Source organism: Adelges cooleyi, unplaced genomic scaffold (genome assembly GCF_023614345.1).
Source record: "Adelges cooleyi isolate 19-005CV unplaced genomic scaffold, UGA_ACOO_1.1 ACOO_flye_CR_arks_rails_tigmint_CR_PRNA_30, whole genome shotgun sequence".
In the NCBI taxonomy this organism is placed as follows: domain Eukaryota; kingdom Metazoa; phylum Arthropoda; class Insecta; order Hemiptera; family Adelgidae; genus Adelges; species Adelges cooleyi.
In genome coordinates this window covers 6,045,417-6,062,914 of record NW_026095971.1, presented here as the reverse complement: position 1 = coordinate 6,062,914, position 17,498 = coordinate 6,045,417, and the positions used below count along the sequence as shown (strand labels likewise).

General features: G+C 32.3%; 1 protein-coding gene across 1 annotated transcript in view; it reads right to left on the bottom strand.

Moving 5' to 3' along the window:
* The window catches only part of LOC126838795 (protein Skeletor, isoforms B/C-like), a 36,541-nt gene extending 21,768 nt beyond the window's left edge, over positions 1-14,773 (bottom strand). Inside the window, exon 1 of the mRNA XM_050573504.1 lies at positions 14,598-14,773. Within this exon, the coding sequence (XP_050429461.1) occupies positions 14,598-14,697 (100 nt within the window). The 5' untranslated portion in view covers positions 14,698-14,773. The remainder of the gene's footprint in view (positions 1-14,597) is intronic.
* Between the last annotated feature and the right edge of the window lie 2,725 nt (positions 14,774-17,498).

The window sequence follows — 17,498 nt, the reverse complement described above, 5'->3', positions numbered from 1 at the left end:
CGTGTCCATAAACGTTGTACATATTATGCAGCTGTTTGGCTACAGATACGCGTTTGTTAGTATGCGGTTCACTTTACACGGTATATGAACACGCCGCATGATAAAATTAAGGCTTTTGATCAATCAGAGCGGAAGAAAATGATTTTAATTGTACGTTTTCTACGGGTTTTCATTGCGGCGTCGGTAGCTCGTGTGGACCGTGCGGAAAGATGGACGGGGGAGTCGCACGTTCTTCACCTTCATATTATTATCACTGTATCTTTAATAATGTATACAGGTCGCAGGGAGAGACGCAGGGATAAACGGTAACGCGCGCAAAGGTTTGCTGCGAGGCATTCAATATCGAAAATACACACGAGCTTTTACGTGTCACCTCGAACGGAAACGCTTTTGTAGTTTAACGTAATTTTAATCACGTCAACCCCAATGGATTGAGAAAATCTGTTGACCCGGAAAGTGCCCGATTGACACGTCGCTTTCTTCGCTCACTTAGGTGGCAAAAGAAAACTTTTACCGTTCACTAGAAATTCCGTCATATACTTTTCGTTTGGAGTGCATAGCCTAGTGCTCGCTGTCCCTTCGCCATCTATTATACATGGATGCCATTAAAAATACAAAAATCGCAGTCTCGAACGTAAGAGTAGTTTTTGGGACGTTTACTTTGTTTGATGTGTGATTCAGGTGTCCAATAGACCAGCAAAATTTGAACATTTAACTTTTGTCAAGACGTCAGGGATATATTTAGGATGTTCCCGAACACTAAACCGATGGCTGCCAATTCCAACCGTGGTTAAAATATTTGTTTATCTTGGCATATTTTAGATTTCAGAATATCACTTGATGGTTTATACTCAATATATCTCCATTTTCGTCTAAAAATTATCCAATAACATTGCAGATTGAAACAATTTTCAGGTGCTGCCTATTATTAGGATATCGCGCGTTGCAATATTGTTAAATAAAAAGTTATAAATCAGTTTTTCATGAAAAAAAAATTGATTTTATGGTGTACCTACTTCGACTATTTAATGTAATTTTATTTAAAATGTTTTGTGTTATTGGTCATTGTAAGATATTTATCGACGTGTCATGATGATAATCAGCGATAGAATAAATCACGCCACGCATTACCATAATAATAGAAGTTTGATTTGATGCATTTCCTCGTACTTTCAGGATATAGTTGGCCACATTTCGTGTTTCAAGTATAGAAAGTCACGGCTAAAGGAGTGCTCTGCGCCGTGCTCGTTAACGATGACCAGCCAACCATATGCGAGCACTTCTCTTATATGTACAGCACGATGCTGTCTCCGCTTAGGTTAATAATGGAATATCCATCCCAACTTGGACAATGCCCGAACTCAGAAATCTTACAATAACACAGCAGTTTTGACCAAATGGTCAAGTTTAATCTACTCTACTATTGTGATTTTTATTCTAATTACTTGTATAAACGAAAGCACAATAAAATAATAACAATGTACCTTAAGCACTACTTTACAGTAAATGCAGCAGACCAACGGTGTTTAGGCACAATGCTCGTTTTATCGTCTGCGCAATGTAATAGTAAAAGTCTGTTCCTACTTTATAAAATTACTATTTCAAAATGGGTTGTTATTTAATTATCAAGTAATTTGCTAGTTTGTTTTTATTAAACTGTAGTAGGTAGGTAATTACTTAACAGTCAATTATTGTTTTTTTATAATGAAAATAATAATAATTATAAAGGACTTACTGTTTTTTTTGTACCCGTCTTACAGAATGCAATTACGAAGTGTGTATTTACAGTGTCTACCTAACGATAAGTAGTTTTATCGACTTTTTATTGATAGGAACAACCAGCGAAGCCAGTAGAAGGTAGTAAAAAAGAATGTGCAGATATATAGATATGTATGCAACGAGTGTACTTTCAACACAACTGGGTTCCTTGTCTTTCGATTTGTAAAATGGACGTTATTGATTATTTAATGAATTGCCTTGCCATAAAATTAACGCGTGCATTAAATATATATTATATAGAATGAAATAATCAATTCAACAACCAGAAGCCTCAAATCTAAATGTGAGACCTTGCGAATAAGCTTGTTATTTTATTTATTTAACCGAATTATTTATCAGTTAGTCAGTGATACTCGGTGTGAATTCGCAAAAGGAACGATAATATTTTTGTAATTTAAATACCACATGCAAGTAATTGTGCTTTTATATTTTATAAGACAAATTTCGACTAAAATATTAAAATTTGTGTTAAAACTAAAATATATTATTATGCACGAATATTAAATGTATACAACTATTTAAAATAAAATAATAAGACAACCAAACGCCCAATATTTTGTCAATGTGTCTAATTTACATTCATAGAAATTAAAACGTATAAATACCTATTGATAAGTAATATAATAATACTATGTATAATACTATCAGCAAACTACATCATTTTCGTTTTATTTTTATTCTTAGCAGGTCAACTATAATGTTTTCCAAGAATATGTTCACCGCAGAACAGAGAACGATGATTAGTTTCTGTGTAAAATGTAAAACAAATCAACTTATGTTTGAGATATGATTTTATTTTTCAATAAATTACAGACAATTATTGTTATTTTAATTGCGTCTTTAATAGATTCCTTAATAACTTTGTCGTTTAGCAATGACAAATAATAAAAAATTCAATCAGTCCCAGAAACGTCGACCGGAACGAATTTTCTCCATTATCATTGCAATCAATAAACGTACCAACGCTAGTCCATTGTTTCGTGTTAGCGAGGAGATTCCATGATAGAATTCCTTTAGGTATGTTAAACACTTCCATTTCGCACTTGTCATACAACTTATGTTCTCATTGTTCAATATCCAATAGAATTGTTTGTGCCAGCGCGGTTTTAGTCAATAGAATATCTATTCAATCTTTTGCGTCTGCTTCTACGCGGTTGGAATAGTTTTGACAATCGGGTTGATTTTAAATTGCAAGAAGGGTTGTGTTCCATAACAAACGCAATTCTATAAGCTCCTTAAATAATTTGCTTTGATGTAAATTTTTGAAACAATGAAATACCTTTACGAGAACCAGAGAATACATAAATACATATTTTTCAAAAGATGACGTAGGTTTTAAACTGTAAAGAAAATTAGATAGTTTCCTACATTCGCAGATGATATCATGCAGAAACGGGGTGTACTTACTTTACATTTAAAAAAGCATTTTTAACAGTAAAGCAATACAACTTATCGTATAGTACTAATTTTAAAAATGTGGTTTATATCGAAAATATTTAATTTTGTATAAAGGTTTTGTTTTGATTAATGTGAATGTACTGAATACAATAAGTCACGTCGTTAAAGTTAATTATACATTATCATATTATTTTATTATCCATGTTGTATATTATAAATAATACTTTGTATGCTAATATTTTGGGGAATTCAGGACTACGAATAATGCGTTTATAATACATATTATATAATGTATGTTTTTTTATTGCCATCTGGAAATCCTTATGAAATAAAATACATAAACAAATTAAATAAATGATAGAAGGTCTGTGTGCGGATAAAACCATAATCCTAACGATTAAAAAAAAATATTATAACCGTGAAAAAAAAACGGAACATGTATGGAATTTGATGATACCGTGCTTAATGTTAACCCGGCACAATTCATAAAATCGGGACTTTTTTATGGACTATAATAATTATTAATGCAATACGTCAAAAGCTAAAAAAAAAAGTATAAATGTTAATCCATTTAAAATGCTAACACCCACAGCCCCTTGATAACGTTGTATTGAATTATTATGTTGGAAAATGAGTAGTGAAAAAGCAAAATCGTAAATTATAGGCCGTGTAGGCAGTAAGTTACATTATTCCAACGAATTTAATCAATACAACTCAGAGAGTTGAATTATTTGTTCGTAGTAAACAATAATTGTAGCTTCGATGCGGAGGTGAGAAGGTATTGTATGTACAGTGTCCACTGATGTGTTTTTTATTTTTTTAAAACATTTTTTTGTGTCTGTACCCACGATATTGTCTAAGTCGCTGAATCGATTTCTTCGTGTAGCAACACTATAGATCAGAAATTGTAACTGTAAGGTACTTAATTGGGTCAAAAATGAAAAAAAAATTAACCCCTCCCTCTTCAAAATCGAGAAAAATACCCAAAAAATTACACACTTTTCAGATTAGCATTGAAGCGTTAATTTAAAAGTGATTTTATCACTTCCAGTTATAATAATTCCTGTAGACCTGAGACCTCCCCGTTCCCACTATGCCCCGGCTCCCGACCCCGCTGTACTTGCTTTTTTAACTTGTTAAATTTTAACGACCCATAATGAGTGATGCAAAGTGCTCATTTGTGATTGGAAATCTAAATACCTAACATTTGCCGGTCAACTATTTTGAATATAGCGGTAAATATATTATGATGTTATGTAGCGGCCGCCATTTAATAGTTAAATTACTTTTAAATTTGTAATGGTAATAATTATTGTAAACTGCAGTTATTGATATTTCGTAAAAGTAGTGGGCTGGCCTTAACATAGGCATCGGCGGCAGTGATCCTATTTACTTTTAGCTTAGATGTGGAACTGAAAGTATCAGTTATCATGTTGGTATTTCATTTTGTTTCATAAAAACCTTTTCGATATGTTCTTACATTTGATTTATTTATAACAAAGTCGATCTATGGAACACTATTATCGATGCTCAAAAGACAAAAAAGGTGTCCCTCTTTTGAAATAAGTAAAAACCTCCTAATAATTTTTCTTAATTTTCTTATTATTTTGTCAAGAAAAATTGTGTGTATGAAATAACCATTACATTATAATTTATTTAATTGGTGAAATAAATCAGAACGCGTGAAGTTAAAAACACACAATATATCAAATAAATAAATGGATTGGCGGTGAATATTGAATGCTTTGGATACGATTAAGTTTTCAGTTTTGTACCTCATTATTAGTTTTCAAACTTAATTTAATTACACAGTCCTAAGTGTTTTGAATATCATCGATCCGTTTACAATTCACAATATACAAATAATGAGTTTCAGAAAGGTACATATAAGCACGAGTTTTGACTAATGTTCAATATCCAAGGAAAGTTTGCCGTCACACTTTACCGAATCATACAAAGAAACAGTAATTTTAATAATTCATGATAATTATATAAGTCTCTTAGATAGTCGTGTCATGTTTACCTCGTCTCGTTAGGTTTATTAGTTATTACAAATCTAAACTATTAAAAACAAAAATTCTTATTTGGATATCGCATGTTTTACTTACAAGTTCTTGCACAGTAGCGTGCCAACTACGTTATTACAATTAACCGTTCAAACCTCATCAAGTAGAGAAAACCCGGAAATTAGAACACCATATTATCAAGTTAATTATAATTTTCAATAAGATGTAAAAAAAGAAAGTTGTACATGTTTGGTGGTATTTTTACAACAAACGTAGATTTAATTAGACTATTTCCATGTTAACTTAATCGAGCAGTAATAATATAATTTATTTGCCATATACAGTTCTGAAATGTATTCCAAATCAAATATAGAAAACATATTATATAAGAAAAGCAATAATGTCACTTCTATTTACCACTAACAGTAATTATTTGTGCTTATGTTATATTTAATTTTATAAAATGTACAATTTAAATGAGAAATAATGAAATTATGTCAAATCAACTACTCAAGTAAGTGTCAAATTATTATAATTTATCTATTTCTAAAAATTTCGTTGAGCTGATTATTTTAGTTACACCTACAAATTATTATCGTAATAAGTTCCAATGAAATTAATTTTTTATTCATCATATCAATAGTCAACGGTCAACCGTGGAGAATTACATTTTTTATTGTGTTCAATAGATACTAGATTTCCACGGAACATTTTCCACTGTAACTAAACTAAAGTGAATATACAAAACTGCATAAACGATAATTCTCTGAATTTTCACTCCGGCTTTTCCAGGGTTCTCGAACAGTCCTGTTTGTATACAAAGTACTTAACATAATATTGTGTAGGCTATTAGCGCGGCTAACTTTTTCGAATAATTTACAAGAGAGACAACAGCGTTTGTTTTTGGCATATTTTTAAACTATATATTTATGTACACCCAAAGGGTCTCACAGTACGGTATCTGTTGACGACCATGCATCATTATTATATACATAAGCCCACCTATGCCGATCGACCGATTTAGCATAGCACCCTTTGCGCTTTTGTCTCTCCCTCTACATTTCAGCTGTGTTTGTAATTCTCTTCTGATACAACCGTCTTTAGCATCGTAAACTGCACGTTAAATTTGTACATCCGCTGGTGCGACCACTACTAGCTACGCTCAGGGGGGTTCGACTAATTTATTTTGGTTTCGGCAGAAGACCGGTCGTGTTGCGGTCAAAAGCGGTTCTTGCCGGTGCCCGGTAGTAATTAATAACTGCAGGCCAGCCTTCGACTGATAAATCATCGACCACATCCGCTACCACCGTTCAACGTTTTGCCCGGATAAGACCGGCCGCATCATAGCGTACTCTCGCCGTTCAAAAATCAGTTTTCGGCGCTTTTAGAAAACGACGTAGGAGATTTAATATGTTTCAACGAATCGCTCTACAGCATACTATAATAACAATAGTAGAAAGGACAAAAAGTTTAACGGCTTATTTTTAACAAACACGTCTCATATATCAATTCACACGATAGTGCAATTATTTGCCATGTACCTAAAGATATATTTTGATTTTATATAATATTTATTTTCAATTTTCGATTCAACTGTAACCACTGAAAAACGAGTAGGTTTTAAATATAACCTTATCTGATACACTCCCCCAAACCACTTTTTAATGTATTTTACACAAGTCTTAAAATATAAATACATTAAATGGTATAGATCACAATAGTGTGATACTGTTAAGGCATGTTTTTGGGAAATTTAGTTCTATATAGTTCTATATGTATACTTACAATAGATTCCTATACATTGGGTACAACTTAAAGAAATGAAAGACTTAAATTCTTGCGATTGAAATCCATTCTAAGTTCATTAATAACATGAAAATATTGTCTTTTATTATATCCATTGTCGTTTATTATATATATATATATATATATTGTATAGATACAATGTAAAATTCGATGGTAAAATGAAAACAAAAAATGTACTTTTTATGTAATCCGGTCCCCAATCACCTTATGACCATTTTTTCAACTATTCGCTATCGCATAAAATAAAAAGTAATTAAAAAAAATGTTAATTTATCATAAATAGATTTAAACACCATTCGCTTTAGCACGACCATACTCGCGTATACCTTTTCCTCTGCATTATTTATATATTTTGTGCTGTGTAACACACGTGATAATTAAAAATGTATGCAAATATGAAAACAACTAGCGTTTTGTTTACGGCGTTACGAACACATCAGTTATGAATTGTGATAATCAACATTTTTAGCGTAAAAGTTATATATATATATATATTATAATTATATAAAACACGAAATCTAACATGTCATTATCATGCATCCATTAGGTACTCATAAATACTATAGTCTACCCCTAACCACTTTGCGGTTAATAATATTAGCTCTCGCCCTTCACTCATTTTGCTCTCATGTACTCTAAGGTGCACGGGCTTAACAGCTCCGAATCTAAGCTAAAAGTATGTTTATTGCTGTACAGCTCTCCTTGGAGTGACTTGTATTCTTGTTTACGAGTCAACTGTTTTTTTATTCATTCCAGCACAATATGCGCTCGAGTTCGAATACCGGTGTGTCGAAATTAAATGTACATGTGTACATTTGTATGAACATATTGTCATTACGTACACATGCAGTTTTAAAACGCCACTGTTGACCGGCAACCGATTTCTGGTTTTTACGAAAGTTATCGTACCAGTATTTTTTAAGGATTAAAAATAAAAACAAAAAATTATCATTTATAAGTGCTATTGACCATGTTTCGCAAGGCCAAAGAAAAGCGAACTATATACTATGAGATTAGCCTCATTTAGATTAGCTGATAACATGAAAACTCTGGATCTTTATTATTCGCGTGTATCGAAATCTGAAAACGTATATAAAGGTATAACTGTATAAGTAAATGTTTTGGCTGTTATACTGTTTGTACTATACCATAAATCGCATTAAGTGTATACTTGTAAATTATTACTTTAAGGTTTGTATTTTGCATATTTTAAAAGGCTTTTTCTACTATAAACGTGATATACAACTTATTATTTTCGAGTTGCCGCCCTTTTTAACGCTGCGGAGGTAGTAACGAAACTAAGTTATTCAGCATTCTTATGTAAAAAGTCACCTTAATTTACTGTAAACTCTCGGCTCGGTAAACTGTTATTGATATTATCATTTTACTATATTGAGTTTATAAATATCATGTTTATATACATATACACTCATTTTACGTGAACGCATTCACTTGTAAGTTATATAAGAAATATGAATTTAAAAAAATGTAATAATTGCAATCATGCGTATTGAAAATTAGTACATTAGCTCCGGTTAATCAACTTTATAATAAGGTACACTAGTCTTTTTTACTCTCACCTACTTTATCGTACCTAGGTAATAGGTTGTGCGTACTGCATAGTTATAGAAACATTGTGACTTAATATGAAGTTAGTTAACTTTTATTTTGTATTTATTAATTATTATAAACTGAGCGTAAGGAATACATTATCATTCATCGTTTAAAATAGGATTTGTGTATGCAATTTTTAATGCTCAAATTATTAATCTCAAAGGATGTTTAAAATTAAAACTTAATGATTGAAACTGGTACAATTTTAATCAGTACAATTTACAAATTTAGTAAAAACGTTTTTTTGATTAGTGATTATTTATTTTAGCTTTGATGTGGAGCTCAGAAGCTATTGTTTTAAAATTATGTGTTTTCTGCTTTTTAATTTTTCTATTTTTGTGTCTTGGCCCACAATTTTTCTAAAATGCTAAATCTATAGAGAAGAAACCGTACTTGAAAGATATTTAATAGGCCTAAAACTTAAAAAGTTCACTTCTTTCCCTAAAAATCGAAAAAAAAACCTAATAATTAACATTTTTTAAAAAGTTGTATAATTAGTTCCAAATTTATGTGAATATTGTTTATATAAAGTACTACCGATATAAAGAGAAACCCAACAAAAAATATTAAGCATTTTCCTCAGAAGAGGTAGAAACTGTGTGAATAAATTAACAGTTTCGGGTATATGAAAAACATATTCATTATATATTATATGTACTATATTATATATGTATATATATTATATATATATATATATATATATATATGTATTATATACATTAATTATTATACTATATAATATGTATTATATTATATATATATATTTATATGTACAGAAGTTCAGAAAAAATAAAAGTACATATTTTGTAATAATCCTTCTTATTTTATTCACGGGATTTCATAAAAAGAAAGTCTTAAAACATTTATTAACAAGTAAAAAAAAATTTATATTACTCTATAAAACTATCGAGTTAATTTTCATGTTATAATACCCTACATATTTTTTTTATTGTTTTTTACCACATTGTGTTGATCTTAGCCTTAATTTTAAATGCATATAATTTTTCATTCAGTCTTATATTTAGCATCTTGCTTAAAAAATTGTTCCAAAAAGTTAAAAATTACTATTAAAAGTGGAGTGAGAATATACATAAGAATATAGAAAAGAATATGCATAACTTATATTATTTAATACATTGGAGAACAAATAATGAATTAAAAAAAAATCCAAAAAAGGTTTACCATTATAAAAACGGTTGTAAAAACAACATTCATATTTTTTTGTAATATTATAAGAAACTGTATACAACTATTATATTATACAACTATATTCGGTATACAACAATTTTCACCGCCATCGTCCCCGTCTAAACCAAAATCATTATGTGCCACAACTAACTACAGTTTTAACGAGAGTATTAAAACTTTGTGCAACCATGTGAGGTGAGGCTTATAAGGGGTGATTTATATGTTTTTATAAACACCTTTAGTAAACCGTTTCTACTTAAAATTAAGTCTATTTAAAATTCTCTTCATTCTTGTTATTAAAAACAATAAGGACAAATTATAAAATCTTCTACAACTTTTGGTTTCCGAAATAACTATTAAAGTAATTAACTATATAATTTATACAATTAATAAAATACTATAATATTAGTCACATTAAAGTGTATTTTTTATTTATTATGAGTTAGTATTTATAATAATGAATAGCCTTCTTGATACTAATATGCGTTTAATATCATGTGGTAAAAAACCAAATTAGCTTTGTAAAAATTTATCGGCTACTGCCTCAACACCAAATTTTTATAAAACCATTTGTATATCATATCCTAGTTTGTAGTTTTGTAATTGAACATTATTGGTCCTTTAAATATAAGTTCAATTATACGTTTTTTCTGTCATTAGTGTATAATGTTGTAGTTTACATTTTTTATAAAACTTGTTTTCCTATCAAGCCCAGTAATTATTGTAATGCAATTTAGTTGTATAACATAGTACTAAATAATCATTTAACTTAACAATATGATTGTAATTGGTTAATGTTGTACAAAGTTAAAAAAAATGTTTTGTCATTTCTAAAAACATATCTTACTTTAAGTTATTTCAAATTGAAATAAGGTAAACATATATTAATAATATATTTGTCTTATATAGGATATCGTATTTCGAAAAATCGAGTTTTCTTTCAATAACAAATATTCGTTAAAAGCGTCCAAACGTTTATATGCGGAGCGGCAGCTGTGGTTTTCCAAAAGCAATTTGGAACTACGGCCAACAGCTGGTGGTCGTGGTCCGAGGCTTCCGGTCACCATTGCCGTGTTTTCATGTTCTGTGTATTTTGGTCGTGCGGAATCGCCGTAATAATATTCACAAGTACAAAGCCAGATATCCGGGGTGGTTAAAGTTTTGGTGTCCCGTCACAAACGACCCTCATGATTGCGACAAAAGTCAAACACCTACAGTGTTCTCTCTGTATACACACTCACACCAATACGAACCGTTGGACTGTTATAAAGTACACTAACCTTTGGTGTCATAATTAATCCATAGTTTTGTCGGTCGACACGAGTCTGGTATAAATGTATTGCGTTTTAATTATCGTCTCTCGCCGGCGTTTGTACCGGCAATTAGTCACAGTATAATAACTCGGTACAAACATACATAATAATAATGTAGTCACTATTCTATTCCCAGATTGGGTTTGCACCGTGCTAGGTATAATATCGTCTTAATATCATTATTTCCGATACATATATGTTTGAGCCGTTACTGTTGCTACGCTCTCTCACGTTGTTGCTCCACTCGGATACTAAACCAAGTGTACACCGACAAATATATATTCTGACCACACTTAAGTGTGCTTAGATTGCACACACACGCCTAATACATCTGTTTCTTAAACGGAATGCCACTCGAACCATGACTGCAGCGCCCGCGGGTCATGCGCTAGTTGTATCATTAATTATATTTTTTAAATTTGAGCGAAATTTTTGGAATCTACCGTAAGTCGATTAATCGTAATTCCGGGTGTCCACGAAGACGTGTCACCACCTATAAACGACCGTTGGACTGGACACTATACAAACGACCATTACAGCGTTGACCGCATTGTCTTTGCGGCATCTCTCTGTCTCTCTCGGTTAATCATCACCGGTGGTCGCCTTAATCGCTCTCGAGTGACCTAAAACGTAATTCACCGGACCTTATCGCGTTTATTTTAATTATATTTTTTTTCTCGAATTTCCGCCGAGGTATAAAACGCCAACTCGACGGGATTAATGCTTTTAAGGGGATTTATATATGAAGAAAAAGTCATGAACTTGTACAGATAACGATTGGAATTAAACACGGTTTGATCGCAATAATAATTATTAAAACATAACCATTATAGTTACACGTCGTTGTATAGTGGCGCCGACGGAGTGAAAGGTGGCAAAATATGTGGAAAAGTTAATATACATTATTGTCTATTATTATTATATTCAATATTGTATTATTATGTTAACAGCAGCCGTCTGACTTGAGCAATGTAGTCCTGGCGTTTTGACCTCAACTCCGCTAGTGGTGGTAATACACAAAAAAAAGTAACACATAAGTCGCTATCGATGGAACAATGGAATCGTTAATAATCGTCAAACGAGATGTGTGTCCCCCAAGGGTTGTGTTGTTACAGGCCTACCGTTTGTGTCGAAACCTAATTGTTTTTTAACCCGCTAGACGTTTGATATATATATATATATACATATTATAATAAAATATAATATATTTTACTACAATATCGAGACTCACGCAAAACAGTTTATAAATTATTAATCGTTCTAAGATGAAACGAACAGATTGGACGAGCGAGACGTTCAGATTTAAGCATCGCTATTTGGTAAGGCGTGACAAATACTGTCGTTTTAATTAATTACCTGGACGGCCGTTGTTTGGGAACGGAAAATGCTAATTAATAAGGGGCAAAGGAAAGGCAATATTTGAAATAAATATATCTAATAGCCATTTTTCATATGTCTACTAATTTCAAGGCGAACATAATATATTATAATTTTCTAATTATAATACTTTTAAAGTTATTTTTCTTCAAGTTATGACGAAAGTTTGATAAAATATGACATTTGTAGAAGTAATTTTCTGGCGTATCTATTGGACAGATTTAAAGTTTTTTTTTTTATGCGAAGCTTACTACTTTTTCTATGGGGGCTAAAAGATCGATTTTTGATTTAGCGATTAAGTAGTTGATTGTATTAGAAAAACTATAAAAAAGTGAAAATAAAAATGCTTATAAATATTTTTTGAAAACAAAAATAAATTATTGAAATCGGTTCGGTAGACACTTCAGAAAGTACTCCGCATTTTAGTCTTTATTTGTAAAAAAATTGACGCTTTCCGTTCCCCTAAAAGGAAATAAACAGGCATTCAAAACGTGTTATTATAATTTATACTTTTCCCGGCAATAAAGGGTGCCTCAAGAAGAACTCCGGATAGCCAATAACAAAAATTATCACAACTTCTAGAATTTTTTTGCTAGAGAACCTAACTCTTTGACAGATGATTCTAGGATTACATTCGACGATTTCTGTAATTCGTTATCGAATTCGTTTTGGCGGGATCGCGCATCAAAACGGTATTTTTGGGGCTTTTCGTCGGTTTTGATTAAATTTATATATAAAATAATAAGGCCGAACGAATGAGTGGAAAATCGCTGTATATATTTTTTATACGTGTTGTTCGACGAAGAGGTGAAAACCATCAGTAGGTAAAAAAAAACCAAACGCCCGGAATCTACTATCTGAACGGGCGCGCGTGACTTTATGCTTGCAAAATCCGTGTCTCATCGGTAGGCGGCTCATTGTTACTTTGTGGTTTTCTATAACCCTAGAGGTAGCCCGTGTGTGCGTTATAATGACGGACAGGATTAGATTATCGTTGTAGACAATGCGCGCGACACTATACTGAACAAAAAAAATGAGGAACACGTTCAATGACTGCCTCGCCGTCGGGTGAATTTCGCTTGCCGTCAAAACGCGTAAAAAATTTTCATTTTTCAAAATCACATGTTTCCGAAAACCCTAGTAGAAAAATAAATAAATAATTTCGAGACGAGTATTCTTTTTCCAAACCGACTATGTTTTCTTAAATTTATTTTTTATTTAACAACCAGTCAGTGTAAGTAGTAACTCAACTTTTACACTCGCCCGGATTTATTATGATATGATATTCATATGATAGGCAGGGCCATCTTAGGCTATGCAGAGACCCTTGAGCACTTAGAATTTGTGGGCCCCTTTTAAGAAAACCAAAAAAAAAAACGTAAAGATGGAAATATTTTTATTCGGGGCCCTTGTGCCTTGCCCCACGTGTTCTTAGGGTAAATATGGCGTATCAAAAGGTTAATTATTCGATAACTGAGCTTTTGTCAAAGGCGAGTCACATAACGCGAGTATCCGCGATAGCGAGAATGCTATTGGTACAAAGTGCATTTTACACTAATTTTGCACAGCTGTTGTCTTTCATGATTAGGTTAAATTCATAATTTATGTTTGATATACCCTATAACTAAACTTCGTAACTCATCCAGTTTATCTCGGCTGCCGACCGCCATTGCAAATTGTAATTATCCGTAAAAATAATATCGAAATTAATGGAAAGAACCCGAATAAAGTTCAAAGAAAACAATAAAAGTTTTTAAAAAGTTTATAGGTGTATACTAGATTTAAACAATAGCTATGGATATGATTTGGTGATTGTGAACGAGCGAGATGAGAAACTTTGATGCTTTCAGGTAGGAAGCTTTTGACAACGCACGTTTTGATATTTACAAATTGTCAGTTATTTCTAAAAGAAAAAAATCGATTGCAAAAATGATATACCGGTTCCAGTGGGTCGTGCATACTTTATAGAGGTTTTCAGCCAAGTGGGTCGACACGTTGTGCTGTACAGACTACCATGCAGATTCGCTGCTCAGCGGCAATGTTTTAATATAATATTTTTCGTACACGGTGCGGGGTGGTTTTTGGCACGGTTTTTATAGGTTTTGAGCAGACTTACCGGTGGCGATGTAAGAAGCCGTCAGGTGGAACACGAGTAGAACCGCGACAGAAGCCGGCGTGAAAATCGGGCGGCTCAAACGCACACGAGAGCGAGTCATTTTCGTTGGCCGCGTCGTGTATTACAAACAGGTGAACGTGCGCGACACGAGTGAGCGTGGTGTCGAGCCATCTCGGGCGTTGGACCATGCCGGTGCCGGTTTCCCGGAGCAGGAGAACCCGCGGGAGAAGACGTTGATGTGTGTACTTCTCGGGCGGCTTATGCCATCCCCACCGTGGCCGTGTACGCGTGAGGTAATGTTAACGTCACCATTGCGGTAACAGCATCGACGGCGGACGTGCAAATAGGTGTACAGCGTTTCCAATAGCGGTAATCGACGAGACGGGTATAAGTTCTCGAGGCCTCGTGAAGAACGACCGTGCAATAGGTCATGTATACAAGTGAACCGAGTTAGTTTTCAAACAGCACCGCCGCTGTCGGGTGTCGTGACTCGAACAACACAATTGTATAAAAGAGGAACAATTGAATAACGTGTGACGCAAAACCGCGTTTGGACGTTTTGCATTCCGAAACGTTGTTTTTCCGCCACCTCTAGATGCAAGGGTGACGTTTTATTACGGGTTTTCACCCGGCACTAGGGAGACAAATTTTGAGCGACTATTAATTATCCCTATGGGTTTCTATGGCATCCATGTCTTGTAACTTTTAAAATCAAAAATTATTAGCTGCCTCCCTCGCCAAAATAAAAAAAATCTGCTACCTCACATGGGAGGCATACATATAATTTATAATAAAGGTCATCGTGTATAATTATGTATAATTTAAACTACTACCGCGAAAGTAGTTTTTTTCTTCTTCTGGATAACTTTTTCATATTATTTTGTCGTGAACTGTATGTTTAATTATATTCAAATCCACTTGTTCAATAAAAATATTTTTATAGCAGATTTAAGCTCATCAAACTCTTATCTGTACTATAACAATTTGTCATTAGTCTACCGGGTAAAACATTTTAATTTTATCAATTCTAAGGTGGTTTAGGTTAGTTGGAAATAGTAGCAACACATACTTGACGACTAATCACAACAACTAATAAAAATAATCAATTCTTAATTTCAAACTAGATTAAGCAATGTGTGGACGGTTGTACAAAGGTTGGGGTCAGTTAGCCCAATATTTTTCTTTTAGGCCTTCTGTAATTAATTAATTAAATATACACTGATGTAATACTTATTAATTGTTGTAATAATGGATAAAATATTGATCCTTTTTAATTTTTTGCGTAAAATTGTATGTATGTTTTTTTTAGAAAAAATAATTGAGTACTTAAGTAACAATCGTGCATCACTTTCTAAAGGCATTTTCTTTTGGTAAAAAGATCTTGGAAAGAAAATTAATGGCAAAATGTAACAATATTGATGAATTATGTATATTTTCAATACTAACTAAACAACTGTTTAAAAATACGGTAATATTGGTAGCCCTGCACTTTCGATATTTTCTTTGGTTTAAAAGTGAGACATTTTTTGGAGTATTAAAATCATATATTGTACTAGAAAAACTAAGGTATCGCCTGGTGTATTTCCGAGATAACAAAATATGTTTTAGATCGAACAAATTTACACAGCAAAATAATACTTTTTTTAATTATAACTGTGTTGGTATATAATTATTTAATGTTTGTCCACTGGGGGGGCTATATATTATTTGTATAAATAAATAAAATTGTAAAATATTACGGTCGAAGAATACAGTTTGAAGAAGAAACTCGATATTAGCAAATGAATAACAATTTCTAGAAGTTGACAACTAGGGTAGTTCAGTTAAAATAATCACTTTATTATTATAATTTTTTTATTTGTAAATGAACAATCTGTAAAAAACAGTTTTACAATAAGCTCATGTGATTACAGAAGAAGAAGCGAAAAAATAAAATAAATTAATCACTTTACCGTTGTTCCATAGAATCGGATAACTTCATAAAAAAATTCGTACACTATTCTTTAGTCGCTTTATGTTGAAATACGGAGGTATTGTGATTAAAAAATCTTCAAAATTCAATTGAGCGTGTAGAAAATATGGAATAAAAAAACTACTGGCCGTTATTAATGTTTCTGACGGAATTCTAGTACGTATATAGTAATAACATGGGAATTTCCGATTTTTTTAAACTACCCCTACACAACTCGAGTTCACATAAAATCAATTGCGGTTCATCACACAAAGCCTTCACAATAACTTTTTTTTATGGAAATTATAGCGAGGTTTGGGTTACGACAGAAAAGCTGCAGGAGGGAGTACCTAGAGTATTGGACAGGAGGTCGGATGACTAAATATTTTTCATCATATTTTGTACTACACTGTTACGCTTAAGCCTATTTAATAGATGCACCGAATAGATAAAAGCAGAAGGGTCACTCTCGATGTAAACATAAAAGTGACGACTATTTTGTAGAAACCTATTTAGTATTATGTGTTATATCTATAAACAACTAAAAATAATAATGTATACATAGCTATTACATTATAGTGTGTAGCCTTAAGAAGATGGCCGCCGCGTTTTTGTGTGATAAGTATCTCCCCTGTGTTAATTTTTATCAGTGTCCAAGACCTGTAGATGTATCTCAAGTAAAATATATATAGTAAAATGCCTACTATATAAGCCAGGATATATTTATATACTTCTATAATTTATCGCCGTTCGTTGATATGTTGTAATTCTGTATTATCCGATTCATTTCTACACCTAAATTATTTTTACTCCCAATAATCGATTTCTTCATCGGTTTACATCTAGAAAGATTTGTATATACGAGTATATATTCATTTTTCAGTGTGAGGATATTGCAGATTTATGTACATAACTGTCAAGATTTCATGACCAACAATGTATAGTGCAAA